Source organism: Plectrocnemia conspersa, unplaced genomic scaffold (assembly GCF_051122295.1).
Source record: "Plectrocnemia conspersa isolate PC_06_02 unplaced genomic scaffold, ASM5112229v1 ptg000005l, whole genome shotgun sequence".
NCBI classification, from domain to species: domain Eukaryota; kingdom Metazoa; phylum Arthropoda; class Insecta; order Trichoptera; family Polycentropodidae; genus Plectrocnemia; species Plectrocnemia conspersa.
The window spans coordinates 23,427,484-23,453,304 of record NW_028277169.1 but is presented as its reverse complement, the minus strand read 5'-3'; the positions used below and the strand labels follow the sequence as shown (position 1 = coordinate 23,453,304).

Here is a 25,821-nt window from a genome sequence, read left to right as displayed (position 1 = left end):
TCGGACACTGATAAAAGAGATAAACTTCTACGAAGCAATTCTATAGACAATCTATAACTTCTAAAAATAGCAATTCTCTAATTCTCGAGATCCACAAGATTTATTAAATAATAAATTTCTCAATCTCGAGAATCACTATGTATAACATGTAAAATATAAGTAATAATTAAATAAAATTTATATAATTAAATTAATTTGCCGTAGGGCGTAATTGCAAATAAAACTAAAATTTATATAATTATATAATTTGCCATTCTGTTGCAATTTAAAGTACATCTTCCATTGATCCATATTGGTTGACTCAAATGAAGCAATAGCAAAGTACCCCCTCCTTCGGATATTTTGGAAAGAAAATCCCAGAACATTCACTTACATGAAATTAGGAATTGACATCAGGGTTTGGACCTAAGCACAACTTGAACCTTGATCTTAGGATCCAAAGCCAAACAGTAGTCAGAGATCAAAAACCAAGATCTTGGTTTTTTCTTTAAAAACTAGCTTTTATAGTAATTTGCGACTAGTTCCTCGTTTTTCATGAGATAATCTTTCTTTTTTTCGAATTGATGTTCTAATCTAATACTTTTTGACTCGGATAGCAGTATCCAGTATTGATTTTCCCGGTGCGCCACCACGTCGGTATCGGAAAAGCGCCGGTTGGGAAGAGAAAAGGTGCGCGACCGCTGCGTCGTCCGCCTCGCGTCCGACTATATGGATTATTTTCGTCTTTTCGGTGGATGCAGTCGGCTAGGATGTGCGCCATGATTTGTGATGTATCTCGTGCCGAGACGGCGACGTAGGCCGCCGCGGATTGTTATTCCGGTCCGGGCCGGCTAGTTCCGCAGAATCCCGCCGAGCGCCCTCTCTGCGCACTCTCAGACCCACTTACATATACGCCGGATCGTGCGCGTATATACATAAGGTGGGACCTTATACCGATCCGACGCTTTTCCGCCGCCGGGAAAAACGCCCACGCGCCGCCGCTGGAAAATCTCGCTCCAGTGATGGCGAGAGATCTGGACCCGCGCCCGTGGGCCGACCTCGAAGAGCCCAGGCCGTATTGCCGCTGAACACGTCCGAGGCGATGCTGCTCGAGACGAACCAGTGAGCCCCAAATGGCGTTCGCTAAAACACTCACATTCTGCTGTATGTTTATCGCTGTGTCTTTCGCGGTGGGCGCCGGAGATGAGGACAGTCTCATCGGCAGCGGAGACGCTCTGCGGCCGTGGAGGCGCAGAAGGCAGCTGCAGAGCAAGAGGGAATACGACTACGACCTCTACGACACCAAGCGCCACTTCGAGGTATCCGACGTCGACGCTTTCAGTCCTCACTTTGCTACACTCATCATGATCATCCAAAATGAATTACAATTCCGATTCTCTCCCTTGGAAACTTCAATAGTCCTGGAGCCCAAACTAGCTTCAAAAAGTCAATACAATTTTTATTTCTAGACATAACACATAAAGAAAATCTTTCTATAATTATTATCGGCTCAATAGCCTCTTTTCTTTACTGTGATCTATATACAGCCTTCATTTTTTGCAATCTGTGCCACTTACTTTATTTACTAATTTATGTGAGCAATATTACTCACATAGTTTATACCTTCATACATAAACTGCGATAAGCTTATTGAATCTTACCTTTGACTATAAAATTCGCGAACTATAAATATATCTGCATATTTATATATAAGATTCATTACTTACTCTCTAGTGTCACTATTCACACAGTCAATTTGAGTCAAATAATATTTTCTGCAGAAGCTCTAAATAGTGACTATATTACTAGCTAAAGTTGTTGTGTACGAACTGAATTATCTTTTCTTTCTCATAGTTCTTGCTCCTAACTTAATTTATTGATTGAAGAACAATAATAGTTCAATAGTAACTCACACCTTCAACCATCAACTAGGATTAACTTTACGAACTATTCATTACAATATCTCTGTATATTTATTTATGAGACTCATGTATAATATTTTTCAGTCGGAACTCTTAGAGTCTATATGTATTTAAGTAGGTTTCAAAACTCAGTTTAATACAAAAGCCGGCTTAGCCTTTATAAATGTCTTAGTGATGATTATGTTTGATTTTTTAATATTTACCATTTTAATATTTATTATCAAAATCCATTAGAAAAAGTTTTTCGTTCATCATATCTGATCTCTACACTAAATATCTACCGCTTACTTCTTACCTTATTTACTAATTAAAGAATAACACTAGTCCAATAGTGATTCACACCTTCAGCCATCGACCGCGACTAACTTCACGAAATATCCATTGCCATATATCAGCAAATTTATTACTACGTCTCAAATCTGATCACACGACACTGTCACTATTCTTGGAGTTAATTTTGTTCTGGTTTCTTGATGTTTTTCATTTCTCGAGAAATGAGAATTCACATTTTCCATTCTCTATTTTCTCAAGAATTCTCCAGAAATTTTGATAATACAATCACATATATTATTGTAGATTTCTATATAGAATTGATGAATAGAGATTACTATACATTTTCCATATTTCGAACCAAATCAAAATAAAAAACGAGATTCAAGTTCGCCGACAGGAGAGCTCCCATATTTTTTTATAATATGCCGATTCCCACACGGAGCAGTGTTAATGTGGTTAATGGTTTACCAAAGCTAATATAAGACCGATTAGAGTAGTTGATAAAATTGTAAACATTTTTTTAGTATTCAAATACTTCCGATCTCTATTAAAAGCTTCCAAGAAAGCAGGCATATTTTTAAAAACATGGCACGGACCCTCCCTTTTTTATGTTGCAGTAAAAATACAGCGATATTAAAATATTTTTAACAAAAAATTTTTTTTAATAAAATTTTTTCGAGATATCAACAAATTTCTCGAGAAATAAGAATTATTGAATGGCCATTTTTATCGAGAAATTCTCGAGAAATAATTTTTGAGAAGAAACACTGTATTTAAATAAGTCTTTATAAATGACCCAAATCTAATCATGTTTTATTTTTTTAATATAAAGTTTATAAGCGAAAGTATGCTATCGATATTAAAATGTCTTTGTTTAAGAATTTAAGATTAAATATTTTAGAAAAAACTTTAATAAATTTATCAGCTCTTTAATCTTGCCCTTCTCCGCAACTACTCTCTACAGCCATTCACGTTCATATTAATTTCCTTTCATTAAACTATTCTTCAGTCATATTTTATCTATTCTACCTCAGTGTCTTCTTTTTCCAATTTTTCCACAACTTATTATGTTTAAATTAATATTTTCCTTACTGAATACTAAACAAATAGTGACTCTGTACAGTTTCAATGTTTCACATCTTCAATCACAAACTGCAAAATTAAATTTAAAATCTGACTAAATTATTAGTCAAAGATGTTTTATCTGTATTGGGTTCAGTTTGTTTCTGAACTTATTGAAAATCTCCTCTATTATTCCAACAATTGCTCTCTATTGCTTTTCTTATCCATATTCATTATTCTTTAATCAAATTTGCGATTGGAACCACTTTAACTATAGAGATGCAAGCACAATAATAAACAAATAAGGCCATGAACTGCGATTAACTTATTGAATCTCGCCTTGAGTACGAAATTTATGACCTCTTATGAAATGTGTAAAGTTATTCATTGCAGATATCTTCATATGTATTCAGGAGATGAGTATTCTCTATTCTGTGATTCTTCTTTACTAATCAAGTAATTCAATATTTGTGACAATATTTATTCAGTTACTCATTAAAAAATAATGAGTAACTTCTTACTAGACATAATGTATCGAGATCGAAATTTTATTAATGAGATTCTTCATGTCATTTGTATTTTGTGTGCTATCTTCTATTTTAAAAAACAAATCTCATTGTTTTTAGCGCAAAATTTATTCATTGTTTTATACTTGATTTTATTTTATATGTTTTTATTTTCTTCCAGTCTTTCGCTGTGGGCGCTGGAGATGAATCGCTGCAAAACAGCCTCCAAAGTAGAAACCCTCAGCGCTTACGGCCTCGCAAAAAACGCTCTCTTCAGATACGCAACAAGAGGGGCTATGACTACGATCTATACAACACCAAGCGCCACTTCGAGGTATCCGACATGACTATTACGGATCAGAAGTACTTGAAGAGCGTCAACCGCGAGAGGGGCTTCGAAAACCAGGAGCTGTACCCCTACAACATATTCTTGAGGAACTCCTCCGTGGCAGGCAGGAGGGTCGATAATCAAGGCAGAAGGCAGGGAAGCTCTCTAAGGGAGCTCAATTCGAGGCGGCACCAGGACGGCCAGAGGATACAGAACGACCAGCACCAGAACTCCTTGGACGACCCGGATCACATTGGAGACTTCGCTAGTCCTTACAGTGGGCACGGCCAGTACGACTATTCCAAGATCAGCTACAACGATAAGATTAGGCAGTTGAACACCAAGCTGAGCGATCCTTTTTACGGCAGCACCTCCAACTCGGTGGGTTCCTCTAACTCCGTGGAAGTCTCAGGGAAATACTGCGACTTCGAAACGCCGTGCACTTGGCACTGGAACACCACCTTTGAAGTTTTGACTCCTGATGATATCGTGGCGCTAAACAACTCTGCAGACCTAATAATGAAAGGTCCAACGATGGACGCCGATAATTCAACAAAAGGTACAACTAGCTTTTCATATGCCTTAAAGAAAAATAGGAATAAACACAGCCTTACTTATAAAACATGCATATATGCAATGTCTTCAAAGTCATCCGTATTATATTGCAGCAGAAAATCGTCACATATTATTATTATTTAAATAATTATCTAAGTACCTATATACATAATATTCTTATTAACCTTATAATTCTAAGTAGAACCTCCTGTGAAAAAATTCATTTGCGAGTTTTGAGTAAGACATACAAACTTAAAAGTAAAATATTCTTATATAGATAGACTTATCAAATTGTCTCAAATTCATTAGACAAAAGTTAGCAGTAGCAGCTCGTGAAGGAGGTGTGTCATAGTTACATTTTAATCATTTGTTAATTTGAGAGAGGTGTACACGCTTCTTTACAACTTCGGCAAACATTATGGTTACGAGGTTGAATTGTAAATACTACCGTTAATATATTGCTTGATATAAACACATCTGCTACAAATAAATATACAGCGAAGCGATCTTAAAATATATCTTTTTGCATTCACAAGGTGCCAACAGGTTATTGCCAGTTTCATTGAGAAGGAAATCCAATTACGCTCCCCAGCGCCAATTTCTCCCTTTAGTAATCGAACATTATTGAATTTTTCTGTTTCAGGTCATTTCCTATATCTCTTCGTCAATTCGAAAACTGAAATAATGACAGTCAGAAGTCCGACGTACTATGGAATAATGGAGAACTGCAAGGTATAGCAAACTTTTGATTTTATTATATAGTTTATTGTACTAATCTTGTGCATAATTTTAGGTGGCACTGTGGCTTCATCAATCCAACATGCAAAATGCTAGTTTCAAGGTAGTCACTGAACCAACCAATGGCGCACCTTGGGTGCTTAGCGAGATCCTTGGAAACAACAATGAACGGTATTATTTATTTCCTAATCTTTATCATATCTCATGTCCGTCTGGCGATGTCCCTCCATTTCTCCCGATACTTTGTCACACTTAGGTGCATGTTTATATATGTACACGTATTGTATACACGCGATGCTCTCCGAAAATCGGGATACTCTCTGGATTTCGAACGTGACGTGAAGAGGGAATCGACCGATTTCTCGGTCTTTGATGTGCGGAGTAGCTTCACTTGCTGCAAGTTCAGATGAACTTTCTTAATTTAGTTGGAAGTTATTAATGGAAGTGCTGACGAAAGAAAATTCAAATTTGTAGTAAAATATATACGCTATATATTCTTAATCTGACTGGATCACTAACTACACGAGTTTGGTGATACTTTGATATCTTCATTCATATCTTGAATTACTTTATTTATTTTCATATAGACACAATTAATCCTCTGATCTCTTAATTTATTTCATTGCACTTTTGGCCATCCATCATTACAATTAGGCTTGACCTAAGATCTGAAAAAAATTAGTTCAACTACCGTAACTTTCAGCTTAATCTGACTTTATTTCTTATAGCATTTATTATATTTATACACATACACAACTTATAAAGTCAAAGATAAATCCTTTGTCGTGATTCTATAATATATCTTTTTGTGTCATCTATTTGTTTCCAACCCACATCTATCGTTATTGATACTCTGATACGTTGCCTTTTATAATAATATTCATATTATTTTTTGTTTAATCCAAAATATTATATAAATATATTCTTTTGTTTGAGTTATACTGTTTACTTGCATACAAATTAAAAATTAAAGATTCACTTAACTTGAACAGTCATTTCAGTTTTCGAAGACGTTCCTTCGCATCATTAAACAGCATTGGTGTGCGATTGCATCCTTGACGTGCATCATCTTATCCTTATAAATGTTTACTGTTGTGTATCGGAATCCAAAAGCGTGTATACTTGTATAGTGCTTATTGAATTGTGAGTTTGGTGTGTTCCGAGCGCCTCGTCAAAGCGATCGACACCGACTAGCAACAAACGCCAGATTTCGCTGCCGGTACGTCGTAACGTGGCGTTCGCGAACACACAAAGCAAGCGAATCTGACGTCAACAGTTAATGATGTATAACTGTTTTTGTTTGATTATATCTAACGAGATGTGTGTGCACTTCCATTTTTAGTAGCATCTTGTTGAACTGCTTATTTGATCCTTTCCTTTTTTCTACTAATCGATTATTGCTTTATTATAGGTGGTCCGAGCATTCGTTTTCAGTGGGCCGAGTCCAGCAAGAGTTTAGGATAGTCTTAGAAGTACTTCCCGGCATTTTGATGACATCGCCCACATTTCCCGGCGCACACATCGCAATTGATAACATCAGAATGGCCGGATGCTTTCCGGAATACTCCACGGTTAAAGACTGTTTTCCGGGACAGTTGAAGTGTTTGATAAATAAGGTACGTAACGTAAGCTAAGTAGATGAGGCAAGTTATAAGTAATGACGCAATTTGTTCGTGAACAGATGCCGGCTTGCATAAATTCATCGAGAGTGTGCGATATTCTTCAAGATTGCGATCTAGGCGAAGACGAAGTGCAGGATTGTGGTATTTATATTAAAAATATCAAACGTTTGCTTACACCATGAGCAGTGGAAATAGATTTACATGTGCTTATTTTAGATAAAATGCCGTTTGGTTCGAGATGCTCTTTTGAAGATGGATGGTGCGGATGGGAAAATTTACCTTCTAGAGGGTGAGTTATTTGTACATTATAATTTATGAGTAGGAAAATTATTTTTATATAAGGCGTTTCGAAAAGGCAGTTTTTAGAACATTATCATATTTTTTTACTACGCCTCACTAGCGTCGCAAAAAATATTTTTCTCATTCACCGACCCTATATGTTTTAACTGACGTTCCAATAGAAATATATGTTTACAAATCTCTTATAACATTTTCAATACATATAATATATATGAAATTTTTTTTTTTAAATGAAATATATTAAAATTGTGATTTCCTTATGGGTAATGCTAATATTATTATTATTCTTATATACTTTTTCTTATTCCCATGTTTTATTGTGATTTATTTTTTATATGTTTTTGCAAGAGGTAGGCGTAGGAATTTAGATCTTGCTTTTGGCAAGTGAACTATGACATTTTATTAGGATATTTTTTTATTTGAATAAACATATTTTCTTTGTAAGTTTACTAAATATGTCATGTACCTTCTGCTTATTTATTTTATAATAAAAATAGAAAAGCAGAGGAGGTAAATTCAGAACTTATTTGTGGCAAGTAAATATTTTTATTTTTATAAAATAAGCACTAATATTTTGCGGGAATACTCATCAATTTTACGACACATATTTCAATATTAAAGACCTTTCACTATATTAATCAATTTGGATTTTAAAATATATTTTTATTCATACACCTGAATTCATAATTGCAATATTTGAAGCTTTTATTTTAACTTAAGTATATTGATTTACTTTCTCTTTTAATTTAGTTTGAAATTCAAATGGGAGAACCACTCCGGGTCTACACCTACAGAGCACACAGGACCCGAAACGGACCACACCTGTCTGGGTAGATCCATCCCAGACGTGATATCCTCAATTTCAACAATGGAGGGAGTTCCCTCAGCGCTTTCTTCTCAAATTTGCATCGGACGTTACATGTATGTCAATATGGCTCAGTTTAAACTGGACAATGCTGTAGGATTTGCAACCAATGCCAACATGGACAGTGTGGTGTTCAATCCTCCGCCAAAAGTTCACGGAGATGCTACTTCAAGATATTACAACTCTTGCATGGTAAGACAGTTAGTTAATAATATTATAAACATATATACATTGATATATTTTTAATATCTATCTAGATTCGATTCTATTTTCATCAATATGGCAAAAACACCGGATCAATATCACTCTTGCTCATCGAGCTGAAAGACAAAGAAAACTCATCTTCGTTGATCTGGTGGTCTTCAAAAAATAGAGGATCTGAATGGGTCAGAGCCGATGTTATTCTACCAAACATCACAACAAGGTATAGTTTTAATTGGTTTACTTATTAAGGCTATTTTACTAACACGTGTGTATATTTTCAGATATTACTTACAATTTGAAACCAGAAGAGGTATAAGAATCTATTCTGATGTGGCCATAGATGACTTTTCAATGGCTCCGGAGTGTTTTGGTATAAACATTCCAAAACAAGACTTAGGAGACTATAACTATTGGGATCCGATTTATAGTGGTCTAAACACTAAACCATTTAAGGATTTCATAAATAAAACATGTAAGTATAATTAGAATCATGTATTTTTATTCAAGACGTTATTGTTTTAGGATTTTTGTAAATCTACAAAAGATCTATTCATAAAAAATGAGACAAATTGCGTATCAAAACTATAAATCAATCACAGTGATATAGTTACATCATCATCAACAACAACATGGTTTTGGTCCCTCCCGTTCCACTGTCACTAATCTATCTTTCGTCAAATCAGTGACAAAATCTCTTGATGCGGGAATGTCGTATATACTGATTTTAAAAAAGGCTTAGACAATTTTTGTCATGTGTTATTAGTAAAAAAATGCTAGACTTCGATTGATCAGATGATCTAACTCGATTATTATTAATTTATATTAGTAATCGTAGACTGCTTGTAACCTATGCTGATTGTCAAAATAATACTTCACCTCTTAGGGGGCTCCTCAACCTCTCGTTATCCATTAATGACATATATAGGGCAATTGCATATTCCAGTGTATTATTTTTAACTATCGATTTTGTTATTTAATTTAAACTTTTATATTATTTTCAGATTATGAACTATCAACTTGTGGATCCACAGGACAACATGGTCCTAATCAAGTAGATTGCGATACAAGCTATAAAAACACGAGCACAGTCGTGAAGGTGTTAAATGATAAAAAACTAAATGGAATTCAATCTTGGACGGTGCCAAGTGAAGGATACTATACGTCAGTATTTTTAAAGAAGAAAAGCATTTTTTCTTTAACGAAATTAAAAAATAAAAACATTTTTCTTTTAGGATTATTGTGCATGGTGCTGGTGGAGGTTTAGGTTCTGGAGGCACTGGATCCTCCAGGGGTGCTTCTGCACATGCATTATTGGAACTGAAGAAAGGTCAAATTATTTTCGCGTTAGTTGGACAGCAAGGAAGCAGCGCATGTATAAAGGTATTACAATCTACATTTAATTCCTCAATGAACTGTGTCATTCCTCTTGTTATGTACATAATTCAAATAACAATACAGCCTTTCCTTGAAAGATACCACATGCACCTATAGCGCTCACCGTTGACTGTTACAGTCCGACCTTTATCATTTTTATAAAAGTCAAACCCAGTGATGCCGACTGACCACAATGCGCACTTTTTTGGGCATGTAATGCTCTCTCGTGAATCGTATGAGGATTTCCCTTGTCCTATTTGTGGCAATTTTGCTTATTAACATACCCAGAGAGGTAAAAATCTTTAACTTCATGCTACTCTAACACCCAATCTGCGTAAATTTTAGCTGTCTGAATTTTATACGGGTGTAAATGCAAATCCAGATGCAAAATACGCCAAAGGGAGGTATAAGATAAGCCCAAAAGCTGCGAACGCCGACGAATCGACAATTCCGGGTCTTTGGCTATACTTTTACTTACAGCAGCAGTATTCAAGGTTGAACGGGCATTATAATGATGCACAGGCCTTACCTTATCTCCAACTCCTTCAGTCTTTTCAAATTGTTTCACTACGCTGTGAATTGTTCGCTCGGTAAGATATCTTTTCATAACTTTTGAAACACAGTTCATACAATTTTGTTTATTTTATAATATTACATATATTTAACCAAACTATTTTCTGAGCGCTGGTGGAGAAGCTGGCGGAGGGTTGACGTCAAGTAAATGGTCCTCTAAGGATGTAATCTGGTGATGCTCCAATCTAGCTGGGACGTTCCTCTCTGACCAGGTCTCGTTCCTCTGTCGCCGTATCTGCGCGTAAGGTACGGCGAGGAGCTAGTATCGTAAAAAGAAAACTCTCTGGCGAATCATAACCATGCAGTGACTATTCACCCAATTCTTGCACTTGGTAATTCGACCAAAAAAATATGTCCACGCCTCTAGAAAGTGATATTTGCCTGATCGAAATTTTTCGCAGGTCGAATTGTGCAACGGGATATTGTGACACTATGTTTTTTGTCGTTCGGTGATATATTATTGACCGTTGCGCAACAAATAAATATTTTTTCTCTGCATCGGAGGGTAATTACAACGAGTTATTTATTTGTTATCTTTTTCCCCTGCACGTAAAGAGGTATATTGTGTAATCCGTTCAGTTACACTCTTTTGTCACGTTCTTCCTTATTATTGTCGTGGTTACAGTGATTAGGTGCGCAAGTTTCAAGAAGAACCCTCATAAATAGAACAACGCGTTGAACGGTGGTTAAGCGATCCATTTCGTAAATGTGTTGTTGCAGACTAACATTTGACACTTTGAACACGCGTGATTATTTACAGCTGTCTGATTTATAATGCTGCCAAGATAGTATACTCAAATTGGAGCAACTGTATAAATAAGACTATTTTCTCGAAAATCCCTGAAAAACTCTTGAACATTCATCCGCCAGCGAAAATCTTAATCTAGTGATCTTCGTACAATTAGAATTTACGCAAATTAGTTCGATTTTATTTATCTGAAAATCAAAACAACCTAAAATTAATAAAACAATACATCATTTTCTCAAAGAATATCTTTGTAATGCTTTTAATAATAATAATAATAATTTTACTTTATTGCAGACTTTATCTGTTTACTCCGAATCTAATTGTAAACCTCCGAACAGCACAAGCATCGAGAATCCAGAAACAACCTCAGATACTACACCGTTTTACCACAGCAAAACACATGAGATAAAAAATACAGTGATTCAAGACGGTGGTGGAGGAGGAGGCGGTGCCACTTATCTCTTCATGGTATGATAACAAATACAGTGTTGCCAAAAACACAAATATTATTTATTTCTCATATGTCACGATTGATATGATACAATAATTTTAAACTTTTTATCATATGTATCTTTTTATATTTTTCTTATTAAGTTAACATTGTTTAAATGTCGTCGTTTATATTATTGAAAAAATCTGTAAAACTAATCAGTTTCTACACATTTTAGACCAAAATCAATAAGTTTTGGGGTCTAGATTATAATTATTTCGTAACTTTTAAAGTAAGTTAGAGATTGATAAATGTTCATAAAAATACAGAAATGTGGTTAATATATCATAAAAGGTAGAAATAATGACATCGATTTTTCAAGTAATATGATTTAAGTGACATATTAAATTACAGTAAAAATGCAGTTTTTTTATGAACTTGAAATGAACTTAACGAACGGTCGTTAGGTTAGACTGATAATTTTAGTTGGCCCTTAATACTTTAATTTTTATTATTCTGTAGTCGATTATCTCGAAAAATGCATTTGCTCGCCCATAATATTCTTATCGCCTTATTTTGGACTATCATGAATATACGTTCCTCCACTTTTAATATTTTCAGTTGAATAAGCAAAACTATACTCCTATCATGGTGGCCGGTGGTGGTGGTGGTCTTGGAGCAGGCCGAGCTCCACTCGGCGGATCACAGCATGGTAGAGGGGTTCCTCCACTTCATAGGAAACCTAGAACTGGCCACATGTACGGCAAGCCGAACACTACTCCAGGTGCTGGTGGTGGCTGGTTACCAGCATTGGGACTAGTGACGGCTGGACATGAAGAAGTTCGCGGCCAAGCAGCCATGGAAGGTGGTGTTGGTGGCCGTGCGTGTAGTGGAAGTGGTGATCCTGGTGCTGGTGGCTTCGGAGGCGGCGGTGGTGGTTGCACTAAAGGCGGCGCTGGAGGGGGATGGGCAGGTGTGTTCTTAATTATTTTATAGTTATAAAATCACATTTTGATAATAAAAATAGTATAAACGTGATAATAGAGATTGAAGCTATGTGATGAATAGTTAATTATACTTAAAGAACGAGTTAAATGAAGACCTTTTCATAATAATATATTGAGAAATGGTGACACACAACTTAGGTGTCCATTGCGTTTGTGTTTGTATAATTTTAAGTCTTTCTATCCTTAGCATTTTAATTGCTTCAAAGACCTGGCAATAATATATATATTATATATATACTAGCTGTCAAGTTAGAGAGTGTGCGAATACGTAACCCTCAACTTTTTGGGTTTTAAATATTATTTTTGCTTCGTTCTGATTTTAAAAAATATATTTTAAAATTGAATGGTTCAAATTAGACATTATTATTTAGGATTTTCAATGAGAGTCAAAATGGTTCATTCTATAAAAAACTATTTAACATTTTCAATTCATTTGAAAATAGGTGTACAACTTGACTAAATATTTCCAGAAAAAAAAATTATATTATTTAACGTTAGAATTAAAATTTAGATATTTAATGATAAATCTAAATATTATATATCATTTATGAATAGGTTTAAAACTTAGCTAGATAATAATAAATTAATATCTCTTGTTTTGTAATGTAAGCATTAATACAGTTTTCCATGTAGATATGCACACGTGAGTAAATCATCTTTAATACTTTTATCATATGTGTAACGAACAAATACCAATAGCACAGCTAGTCCTGCGACATCTGTAGATTCATCCATTTGCAATGCATATTCACTGCAAAGTCCAAGTGGACGAATTAACTCTTTCTCTATGCTAGTAGAAATATCTTTAATGCGTCGTGAAACAGTATTATTTGAAAATTGTATTGCATAAATTTTTTTAGTAGCCTGCTCATTAAGAACACATGACACCATGTCTTTCGCACATGGCTTAATGAGTGTCTCTCCAATTGTATGAGCATCACCATTAAGTGCAATACTATAACTCACGCGAAAAGAAGCTTCTGTTGCATTTTTATTTTCAGTTTTAGCCATTGTAATCATTTGAAATTTAGACTTTTCTAGTGAGTCACGTTGTCTCCTAAAAAATTGCATGTCTTTTCCTTTGTAATCAGAGTGTGCCGTATCGAAGTGCCTGCGAAGTTTAGCTGGAGCCAAAGAATTGTTTGCGAGTATTTTTAACACAAAACATACATTGCATCAGGAGCATCTGAATTGCCAATATACGTAAATCCAAAATTTAAATAACTTTCATCGTACTTCCGTTTTGGTCTGTTCATAGATGACACTTGTTCTTTAATATTCGATTTTGAAGAAATCACAGTTTTTGGATTATTTTCTTCTTCGATGTAGACGTATCAGTAAAAGTATTTGACCTTTCTTTCGTATAATTTCCTGTTTTCAACCAAAGATCCATGGGTAGTTTTTGAATAATATGTAAATTCTGTAATAATTTTTTTTGCCAAAATGTAAAAAAATCTGTATTGTAAGCAATCAGACTATTTAGTCTGATTGCTTACAATACAGATTTTTTTACATTTTGACAAAAAAAAATTATATACAAGAAAAATTAATATACAAGAAAATCGATTAATTTTCTGCAAATTTTATTTAATTCATTTACATTTCCAAAAGTATACACCCATTCCTGTTTTAACGCAATAAATTAGTTTCAGTAATTAACACGTAGAATAAAAACGCGTGAAAATTATCTGCAATAATCCTTTGTATATTTGACAGATTGGATCCCAATAATTTGAATATTTAACACATATCACTGCTTAACGGGCATGTGATGGTGCCCAACTTGTAATATATACAATGACTTAATATTTAGAATTTATAAAGTTTTAATTTGACTCGTTCACTGAATTGTTGTAATATTACTACTTATTAGAGATGCATATATTTGATTCAATTTACTCAAAAGTAAAATAAGAAAAACTTGAAATTCACTCACTATTATTAATATTAATAAATCAATATTGACAAATATTTAATACTAATGAGCATGGTAACTAACTATGATTATATTGTTTATACACAAGGTGGTGACATCATACAAAATTTAACCAACGGAGAAGGCGGATATTCATTTGTGGATCTTGGTCGCGTAGTACCAGGTTTTACTGAGATTTTTGCAGCCATGCATTCGGGCCCTGGACAAGTTATCATAATTCCAGCTATCGAGGTGATCATTTACTAATTTTAATTAAATACATTTATATTAAATAAACAATAATTTACAACCCAGTAAAAATTATAGGGATGCGGATGTGACTACAGATGCGTAGCGCTTGATGAGTATCGTTCTAAAACAAAATGCATATGTCCCCAAGGATGGGTCGCTACTGGTATAAACCAAACCACTTGTGAATGTACGTATTGATGTAAAGGATTGAAGGATGGAAATTATACGGGGTCTAAGGGTGGGGGTTGCTTTATTTTAATGTTATTTTTTTTTGCTTTTTTATTTTTTTATTTTGCATTTTCAAACACAATTTTGCTTTATATGTTATACACCACTTGAAATATGTTTTTTTATTTGTGGCATCAATGTATTGAAAGATATCTCAAAAATTCAACTTATTTTATAGTATTATTTTCATTAAAATAGTGATTAAAGTTATTTTACTGATTTTGTTCATTACATGCTTGTGAGATATCATCATTCAAAAAATATTTTGTTTTTTTGATATCGACACATACCCAAAAAAAAAGTTGAAAATTACACTTAGACCCTAAATGCTTTCCACCCTTCAATTATAACAGAAAAGTACAGATTAATTACAACTAATTCTAGGGCCGCCTACGACTGTTTTTGAAGATTGGGGCATATCTTATCGCTACATAATCGGGTTCTTCGGTGTTGTGGTAATTTTACTAGTGGCTATTATCGCCATTATATTCACCATGTTATGTGAGTGTGTTGTAACTTGATTGCAAATACTACAAATGTGTACAAATATTCATAAATGATACGTTATTTAATAGATAACCGATATCAAGTTCGTAAGCAAGCTGCGATCCGACACAAGGCTCTTCTTGAACAAGATTTGCGATTGAGTCGGCTCCGCAGCACTGCTGACGATAGCGCTTTGACGAGTTTCAATCCAAATTATGGTTGTGATGCTGTGCTCGCTGGTGGAGTTGACGTACGTCAACTCCCTCAAGTGGCCAGAGATAGTTTACGATTAGTCAAGTAATATTATTTTATAAACTACACGTAAGACCGAAAGATACTTTCTGATACAAAATAGAATTATAGATTGAACTAAGAAGATATTTAATATTCAACACTCTACTTCTAAAAACATTAACATTATTAAGTATTACATTCTGATTTACAAAATATATTTGATTCATACTTATGATGTGATTGAAGTGAATATATATTGAAGTTTAAGAAATTTAAATGAGGCAAAGAGAAAATGTAATATATGAATTTAGAACTAACATGATTATATACACCATCTAGAAGCATATAGATATAACGTTTTCTTGATTTGAGTAAAAGTGAAGATGTATCGGAGTTCAAGGAATCTGAATGAGGAAAAGAGAGAATTTAATACATGAATTTAGAACTAACATAATGATATATACCATCTAAAATCAATATATAGACATCATATTTACTTTTGAATACAATGCAAATAAGACATTGCCCATTTTTACCCATAAAATTCATTTATATTTCATTATGTTAATAAATATTTTTACATATGTATTAAATTTAATTAAAAATCATATAATAGTATTCTAAGCATTAGATTTTAAAATTATATATAATGTGTACAAAAATGTTGAACATGGAGAAACATAGAGCAAAATATCAGTCTTATTTTAATAAATCTAAATATAAAATAATCGAAATAACAACTAGTGGTATCTTGATGAACTACCAATCACAAAATTAAAAGCTGGCTGTTTGTATTTAAGTTTGAAATAACTTTTTTTGGACACACCTGCATTTTTACAATTATTTTAAACTTCTACTTTACTTTCGATGCAGATATATTTAATGCTTCGAAACAATTCTATGTTATTTTAAATATATTAAATACATATATTTTTATGCATTTTACTCAAAAGTGAGTGTAGATATGTACAATGTCTGATTTTTATTCTAGATATTACATGTGATCCTTACAGAACTGCAACTTTAGAATATAATCTGTTCTGAATCATTAAAAGTTATAGTCAAAAAACAGTGATTATAAAACTTGCAATTAGAAAATAGCTTTCGGTATTCTTTACTTTTTGGAAACTGAATTAAAAGAAACTTTTAATGACAAAATAAAACTTAACCTCATATAGAGCTTTAGGTCAAGGTGCTTTTGGTGAAGTGTATCAAGGTTTATACAGGCATCGCGACGGAGATGCTATAGAAATGCCCGTTGCGGTAAAAACGTTACCCGAAATGTCCACGGGACAGTCCGAAACGGATTTCTTGATGGAAGCAGCCATCATGGCTAAATTCAACCATCCAAATATAGTTCATCTCATAGGTGTATGTTTTGATAGACATCCAAGGTATTTCATTGATCATTAAAATCATTTTCAGGCTCAAATATGTATTAATTATCTTTTTTAAAATAAAATATTTCAGATTCATTGTACTAGAACTCTTGGCTGGTGGTGATCTAAAGAATTTCTTAAGAGAGAATCGTCCAAAACCGGAGAGGAGCAGTAGTTTAGGAATGAAAGATCTTGTATTGTGCGCATTAGATGTTGCCAAAGGTTGTAGATATATGGAAACGAAAAGATTCATTCACAGGTACTGTAAATTCTGCTTTATCTAAGTTTAATTGTAGGTATTTCTAAATTTATAATTATAATAAACTAGCGTTAACCTACCTAGCTTCGTCCATTTTTTGTTCTTAGTGTGAAATATAACTGACCATGAGAAAAGCACTCATCTTTCAAATAAAATCCTGTTACATTCATGGCAATTTGAGCCGCTTTAAGCTAGGAATCAACAGGATACTTGGAATACACACACTCTCAGGATCATTCCTCAATCACATGCCTTCATAACTAGTTTTACTGGACCTAAAAATTATCAGCAGCATAATGGTAATACCAACCTTGAAGGTTGATTGTGCTCTAATAATCTAATTAAATACAGGAAATTTGTAATTCAAATAGAGAACCAGTAGCTTTTATATTATCCATTATCTTCACAATTGAGTTAAATGAACGTTCTACAGCTAACATCATCTCTTAAATGGAGAAATTTCTATCATCGACATTTACAATGATTTAAATTACTCGCTGAATACAAAATATAGTACAGAAAAAATAAAAATTATGTGTGTTTTAAAGACAACCAGAAAGACAAACTTTGAAAGCTAGATTTATAAAAAATAAAAAATAAATTACAGGGATATCGCTGCTAGGAATTGCTTATTGACGTCGAAAGGACCAGGGAGGGTCGTTAAAATAGCAGATTTTGGAATGGCTCGGGACATTTACAGAGCCGATTACTATAGAAAAGGTGGAAAAGCTATGCTTCCAATAAAATGGATGCCACCTGAGGCGTTCTTAGATGGAATCTTTACGTCTAAAACAGACGTTTGGTCTTTTGGAGTTCTTCTTTGGGAAGTGTTCTCGCTAGGAATCATGCCATACACTGGATGTGCCAATAGAGAAGTGATGCAAATGGTCACCAGTGGTGGCAGACTAGATATACCGCATGGTAAAAAATATATATAAATATACACAAAGTAGCACAGATACTAATCTTAATGAAAATTTATAGGCTGTCCATTAGAAATATATAGAATAATGTGCGACTGTTGGAATCCTTCACCGCAAGATAGACCCAGTTTTTCGCAACTGTTTGAAAGGATGTCGCATTGTATACAGGTAATTTTACTATTTTATATATAAATTATGTAGTTATATTATATAATTTTGTATAAATATATATTTATATATATAAATGTTATACAAATATTTAGATTTTTTTGATATTATGATATATAACACTTTTCTCTACTCTAGGATCCGGAACTCATGGGAGCTCCTTTACCATGCTTTACCAGAGCTTTGCCATTGACGAGGGAAGTCGATCAGAGCCAGTCAATCCAAGTATGTTCATTGTATACATTTAAATTTATTATATACATATTTTTCTCCATTTAATACTATTTTTTTAACATGCAATAAAACCCTAATAGATTCCCTTGATAGCAGTTCAGCCAAATGTAAATATGCAAAATATAGTAAAGGCAATCTTTTCAAATTTCCTGTACTGTAATTTATTTTAATTATGCTCTCGTTCAACAAGCATTTGGTTGAATTGTTATTGTCTTGTACTTTAATTCAGTTATATTTTATATAAAATACTTATTTTAACGGAGGTGAGAAAGAGAGTTGTAAAAATAAAATATCCATCTGTAACGTAACAATATAGTTTTCATAACAGTATTTTATGTAAACCAAGATTAGTTAATGATAGACGGTATTGGCAAACGTTCAACATTTTCCACCAAACAGTTCAAATTTACATTGCTAAGAATATCTGCTTTAACAACGCTATTTCAATTGATTATACTGAACATAAATTTAAATATATGATTAATTGAAAACATATTATAAAAAAATAAGACTAAAATAGGCGCAGCAATACCTAGACTAGACACGTTAAGGTTGGGTGGAAGCCATTTGTTCTACAAATTTAACTTTATATAATTTTAGATTTAGAATTCAATTGATCATTCAATACAAAAAGTTTTTGAGATTATTGGTGGTGTGTATGTGCATCACGGAGCTGGAAAAGAATATCTTACTGATTGTGTTCCACTTAAGTCAAATATGGGGTTTTGAAGCGTTATGGTATTAGGTTATAAAGCAGCAGCAGAGGTAAGAATTGTGTTCATATACGATTGACACATGAATAAATCTCAATATTAAAATTCATTCTAATGGATTTATTTTTGAAAATATATACAATATGGTCCATAATCTAATTCCAACAAGACAATGCTCTTCGTTAAATTTTGCCATAAATTTGTTACTTAAATGGTCAGAATTTAAATCTACTTTAGGTCAGAATAAAAATCAAATCTCGATTAGAATTTTATTAACAGCCTGGTCATAATTATATTATTCAGGGTCAGAATAAATACTAAATAGTTATAATAAAAATAGCATACGATCAGAATAAAAATATAGGACGGTCATGTGAATTAAAAAAATATTATAACATTTTTAAATATAAACGGGCAATAAATTATTTATTTTAGAAATATCTTATAAAATTCTTCGCTTGCACCAAAAATGTTGGTCAGGTTAAGTTCGAACGAGAGGTAGCAAGCGAGCGTTCGTCAGAACATTTAACACCCATGAATAACTCTCAGCGAATCTATTTAATTGTATGTCGGACGTGAAGGTATTCAGAACGACGAACGAAGCGGGAATAACGACAGAGCGGTGGTGGAGTTCACGCTTGGCTTGTTGTGTTGACATCTGACAGTGTTGCGAGCCCAACCAAACAAGTTGCCCCTAAAACACCTTTTGCGAACTGAAAAAAATGATTTTGACCATCTGTCAAAATAGTTCTTACCATTTAATACTAATTCTGACTAGTCCAATTTAAATGTTAACCATTTAATATACATTCCAACCATTTAATATAATTTCTGACCACAACCGTATTCAAATTCTGAATTCTAAGAAAATTAAGTTGAACTATTGAAAATATGGCATAGCTTTGCTTGGTACGAGTTCGGAAAGACTTGTTATTATAAGTCGAAAAGGAAGTGGTAATTCTGTAGTTTTGTGGCTTATATACACTTAAAGGAGTTGGGGAAGTTCAACGTCCCTTCCAGTTTCCAATCTCCTGACCAATGCCTATGATTTGAGGCGGAACCAGACTTTTTGTTATTACCTGATAGTAACGACGTACTGGTAGATTCGAAATCAGTACATTTGACGTTGTTATCATTGTCTTAAACACACAATTCAAGGATATTTGTGTCTGCACGCCAGAGATATTTGTTAAAGCAAGGTCCAACGGTTTTTCATAATTGACCGGAAAACCGTTAATTTATGTCTGCTCGTATATGTATAATCGTTTGTTTGTCACGTTGATAAAAAAATTCCAACTCTTTTACTCCAAATCAGAACACACACATTAGTTTGTTTATTTTAATGAAACTTTTAGAACTAAATTCTATGCAACTATTGCCGATGATCCTGACATTAGTTTTTAAAAAAAAATAGTTATAACTAAAATATACTCACTAGTAAAATTTGTTAAATATTCTGGGATAAATGTTTATTTTAAAATTTAGTCTTGTTTAATGCTAAGTATATAATGAAATAGCTTGTATTTAAACGACTTAATACTTCTAAAATCTAAAAAAGATAGATAAATAGTGGTTTAGTCCATACACAATTAGTAAAAACTTAAAACATCATTCAGGTAAGATGCGCTTTCACCGCAATTTGATTATATAAAAAATAAGATAAATCTTTATCATATTTGGTTGACAAATACTTTTCTGGATGTTGTAAATATATTAATAATAGCATGGCTCTATGCAATGAGATGTTTAAAAGATTATCGTTAAAATATAATATGTGCATAAAAAAATTCCCACTAGTCGATAAAATGTTTAAATATAACACATTTATTATTGTATCCCACTATTTTTGACAAATTTGTATGTATATGTTGAGAAAAACAGCTATCTGAAGCTTTAAAATGATATATTCAATCAAATGTTACATTGCATAATCATATATACATTCAAACTAAAAATGACTTATGGCACTCGTCCGAGGGCTGAAACAAAGTGTTAATCTTGAAGCTTACTTCGATCACTACAGAGGCAATCTCAATATATTTGATTAATATACAATACTTAATTTTTATTTTAAAGTAACATTTCAACCATAAAATATTGATGCAGATTAACTTTATACTTTATAATCTCAGAATAATGTATTATATTAGATCCGGGGCTCAAAATATAAAATTTAACGAACCATAATACTACATATATAGAAAATATAGTCGGGTTTTCATGGTGAATTGTCACTATTAAGCTTTTCAAAAATGACTTCAAAGCAAAGTAATCGAAGATTATGATAATACTACTACTCTCTTTCTTTGTCGATTGTTCATTAGCATCCGTTTGCCACCCCCCGCCCTCAATACCTCTTTTCGACCTTTAGCAAGCGTGTGGCATGATTGCGACCCAAGCCTCGGACTACTTGGTACCGCTGTTGCCGTTCGCGAACATCACGAACTGCGCAGACACCCCGACCGTTTCGGGAGAGCCGAATGTCCTGACTGGACAGTCCAGTAGTGAACCTGATCCCTCGCATCCTGAAATCTTAGACGGAATGCTGCCTTCCCACTCTAGGTGAGATCTGTCTTCCTATTTCTTTTATTTGTGTAATTATACATATCATTGGTGTATACAATTATATGAAGGATAGTTATAATATAAAACATTGATATGCCAGTTAGATTAGATCTATAACTATAGAAGCTGTATAGTTATTTTATTTAGTAAAATAACAAATATTATATATGTATCTATTACTACGCTATAGAATTGTTTTATATAGATGGCTTGAAAAGATAAATAAATTAGCTACGCAGCTTCCCATTGACCTACATATAATCATTATGAGTATTCTTTGCCTATTATTTAATATATAATATAGGTGAAATATGGTAACTTAAATAAAAATATATCATTGAATGCATGTGTGGTGAAAAGGCTTAAGTTTAAAATTTAAATAAAATATGGAATGACTCAATTTTCAAAACATTTAGATAAAAACCATATCACAGAAAAATTGAATACACCGATATCTCATGAACCCCTTTTCTGCACATAATTTCAACTTCTCGATTCAATCTTTAGATTAAAGTTAAATAGAATGAGAAGTTTTCTGTAAAGATATTTAATTTAATTAGTTATTCTATGATGATTTGAATAAAATATAAATTTTACCATAACGATTGGTTAACGATAATTTTAATTAAATCACTCATAATAATGCCGACTACTAATTATGAAAACGTATTGTTTGCAATACAGTTCCTCGGATCGTCTACTATCATCGTCACATAACAACGAAGAGGGACCATCGCCTCCGTTAAAATCGATTCCGACTAACACTTTCCATGACCAAACCACCATTAACAACACGTCGCTGCAAAAGCAAACCTTCAAACCTCCCCCTGAATACGGGAACATAGCCCTGACGACGCGCAGCACGGCTCCACTAACAACGATGCTCGATAATCCATCATCTGTGAATTATCCGCATAGTTCGAAATTCCAGCCGTCCAAGTCTACTGATAGACTTTTAGCGTCGATGGAGTCGGCACGGGAGGACAGCATCGGTGACGAAGACGATGACAACGACATTAAAGAGTGGGAGACGACTTCGTTCATAGAGAAGAAACCAGCTATTAAGCAAAACAACATCGGGATGGTGCACAACGATCTGGCGGCTTTGTCGGTGGGTCCAATGGTAATATTTTTATTATTATAGAATCATCTTCAATTTAAGTATTAATGTTGTTAATAATATCTACTAAGATATCATGGTACTTATGGATATACATTTGTTTAAAAGATCTTTTCTTATAAGACCAAGTAATTAATATACTATTTACACGTAGCCATCATAATATTGACTATAAGAAAACCATTCATCTCTCTAATTATTTCCTGTCACGTTGAATAACTGCCATTGTGATTTATTTATTCTCATGATGAAGGCAAAACGAATTGGGAATTAAAGCCGGGTGAAGATATTAAAATTTAATAAAAGTCTGAGAATAAACACATTCTTGCTTTTAAATACAAAACAGTTTTACTGAACCGTAATTCCTCAGTAGCATAAAAATGCTACCAACCTAGATGGTGAGTTTAAGATGTAATTCAATTCGTTTTAGGAAATTTAAGAACTCACCTGAATTACTGATATCTTAATAAAATGAGCATGCTGCAACTGGCATCACCTCTTTAATCAAAAAATTCATTTCAATGACTTTTACATAGGAGCAAATTTTTATTTTTATTTTTTGTTGAAAATACTTTATAAATATTCAAATTACCTTTCAAAGAAAGTTGCATTGATTTAAAAGTTCTATAAATTTTATTTTTCTATTCATCAGTTATTATTGAGACAAACAAACAGAAAGACAAATTTTGACATACATACATAGCATTAGGATCGTCATATGTCCCAGTTTTACTTTCATGTCCTGTAAAATAGTATCTAACATAACTATTCTCATATTTCAGGTCGATAAACTTATCAGCATAGACACGCCGCAGCAGACTCCAACTTCTCTTCAACCGCCAGATAACTCTTTAAGCCGTTCGCTGAACTCCAACGGAATAGTGAACCAAATCAAAGTTGAAATCAACCACAAAACACCAGAATTAGAAATGACGCAGCATCCAAATTCATCTCCAAAGTATGAAAGAATGAACAACTACAAGAAAATCAATCTTCCAACCGGCTCGGTCAACTTTGTAAAACAACGGCCGTTGTGTTTGGATGCCGCGCAATTAGAGCAGAACTTGAACGCACTTAAGAAAAACAGCGGTTCTGTTAATTTGAACAACATGAACATACTTCCGCCGTACGTTAACGTTCTAACTCCGAATAAGCTATCGAAGAATTCCGAGAACAGGAAGATACAAATAGATCCAAAAAAGGCCATAATACATGATTTGGCCTCACCGCCGGGTAAAGAACTTCCAAATGACGTCGGCAACGAGAATCAAAATCAAAATCAACAGGGAGAAACGAGATTAAAGAACAGCGCTAGCTCTAACAGTTTGATGAATGGTCCTCTCACAGACTTGCCGTATGCGGACAGTGATAACGGCTCTTCGTCGTCTAGTAACAATAGTGGAATCAACATCATCAGTCGGCTTAATCCTAGTTCGAAGCAAAATAACTACACAGAAATAAACTTACAAGATGAAACTACAAAGAAAGTGAAAAAACAAAACAGCAGCACCGGAGGCTTTCTGAATAACGATTCAGAGATAAGCTGCTGAACAGTGATGGTGCTCGATAAAATAGTTATGTACCCTTTATCATCAAAAAACAGTGATAAATAAAAGTTAGTTTTTTGCCAGAGCAATACATGTCCAATTAGATGTTTGCATCTTTAAAAAAACATTATATCATCAACTTCATCATTTCAACTCGCTTACATTAACAGTATTTAACCGGCTAACTATGGACACTTGTATTTATACAACTCCTCGATTCAATGCTAAAATATAATATATCATCATTAGATAACTTAATAACATACACTTACATGGTGATCTAGCTCAGATTAAGAAAATCTAGGAAAGCCTAATCTGAGTTGAATGATCAGAATTATAATTATATTAATAACTCTGATCTCCCAGAAACGATAGTAAATTGAAAAACATTGGGTTTATTTGGGAGGTAAACTCACAACCTTTCAATTTACCAACAATGGCTCAGACCATTGATCTATTGTACTGTGAATTCAATTTCTGACTAGGATTTCAACTACTTTTTGTGTATTAAAGTAGTGATCAATAGGAACATTGAATTGGGATATTGAATCCATGTGTGAAAAAGGGACATAAACCAATGTAAGCTTTAAGAGAGCAATTTATGTTTTAATATATTACATACATAGATCTAAAAGCGGTTCTTTAGAAAACGACACAAATATCGTATTTTTTTTAATTGCGTACAATGTTTCTTCCTTAATGAGGGTTGTAATTTTGCGTATAGCCCAAAGAATAACAATGTATGCAAATGGGGGTGACTTTATTTTTATCAGGATTCTAGAGTGCTACTGAGCAAATTCTGGTATGAATGGCACATCAAATAATTTACATTTATATCAAGGGGTGATAATGTTTTCCTCAGGGTTTTCAGTGGAACTGATGTCATGATGTCAGTGAACATGCTTGATTCATATTGTATTATATATGACTATACTTCCTCGGGGTTCTAGAGTCCTAAAGTACAACTGATTTGTAATGGATGGCATTCAATATAATATAAAAGAGTGCCTATGTTTTAGCAGGGTCCTAAAGAGTAACTAAACAAAGTTTGATTTAGCTTGGAGATACATTCATATTATATTAATAGTATACTTTGTAAGACGTTCCATGGTGCAGTTTTACGCTCTGTATGTTCTGAATGTATGATTATTTTACCCCCTTAAAATGTACTGAATCACATTCCAAAAATATGCAGTTTAATTGTAAAAGAGTATTAAGTTTTTTGCGATCAACTCCATATTATTCTGAATAGACTTGTACGTACAAATAAAATGGTCTATGTATTATATTATGAATTTATTTTAGTAAAAAA

General features: G+C 33.3%; 1 protein-coding gene across 10 annotated transcripts; it reads left to right on the top strand.

The window, feature by feature from the left end:
* The first annotated feature begins 635 nt into the window (after window positions 1–635).
* On the top strand, window positions 636–25,821 carry Alk (Anaplastic lymphoma kinase). 10 transcript variants are annotated; one of them, XR_015809607.1, is made up of 26 exons: window positions 636–1,298; window positions 3,924–4,629; window positions 5,269–5,357; window positions 5,419–5,534; window positions 6,775–6,979; window positions 7,045–7,126; window positions 7,202–7,274; window positions 8,036–8,342; window positions 8,408–8,574; window positions 8,636–8,826; window positions 9,356–9,515; window positions 9,587–9,734; window positions 11,344–11,517; window positions 12,101–12,452; window positions 14,511–14,653; window positions 14,729–14,840; window positions 15,266–15,382; window positions 15,457–15,664; window positions 16,780–16,995; window positions 17,072–17,239; window positions 17,847–18,160; window positions 18,224–18,330; window positions 18,469–18,555; window positions 21,649–21,839; window positions 22,774–22,965; window positions 23,745–24,463. XR_015809607.1 is itself a non-coding variant. In XM_088186047.1 (26 exons), the coding sequence occupies exons 1-26, from the start codon at window positions 1,113–1,115 to the stop codon at window positions 24,510–24,512; spliced, it is 5,802 nt and encodes a 1,933-aa protein (XP_088042173.1). In that variant the 5' UTR covers window positions 636–1,112; the 3' UTR covers window positions 24,513–25,821. The 10 variants fall into 10 exon arrangements, 6 of the variants coding, with proteins under 6 accessions (XP_088042173.1, XP_088042174.1, XP_088042171.1 ...); XR_015809608.1 differs by having other exon boundaries at window positions 22,774–22,953; window positions 23,745–24,241; XM_088186047.1 differs by having other exon boundaries at window positions 15,290–15,382; window positions 22,527–22,965; window positions 23,745–25,821.

What these genes read in the sequence shown, in the direction of transcription:
- Alk (XM_088186045.1), top strand. Translation starts at nt 1,113, where the DNA reads ATGGCGTTCGCTAAAACACTCACATTCTGCTGTATGTTTATCGCTGTG. An exon ending in GGATTTCATAAATAAAACAT is followed by an intron (nt 8,827 to 9,355) that starts GTAAGTATAATT and finishes TATTATTTTCAG; the next exon opens with ATTATGAACTATCAACTTGT. An exon ending in ATCAGAGCCAGTCAATCCAA is followed by an intron (nt 18,556 to 21,648) that starts GTATGTTCATTG and finishes TTCGACCTTTAG; the next exon opens with CAAGCGTGTGGCATGATTGC.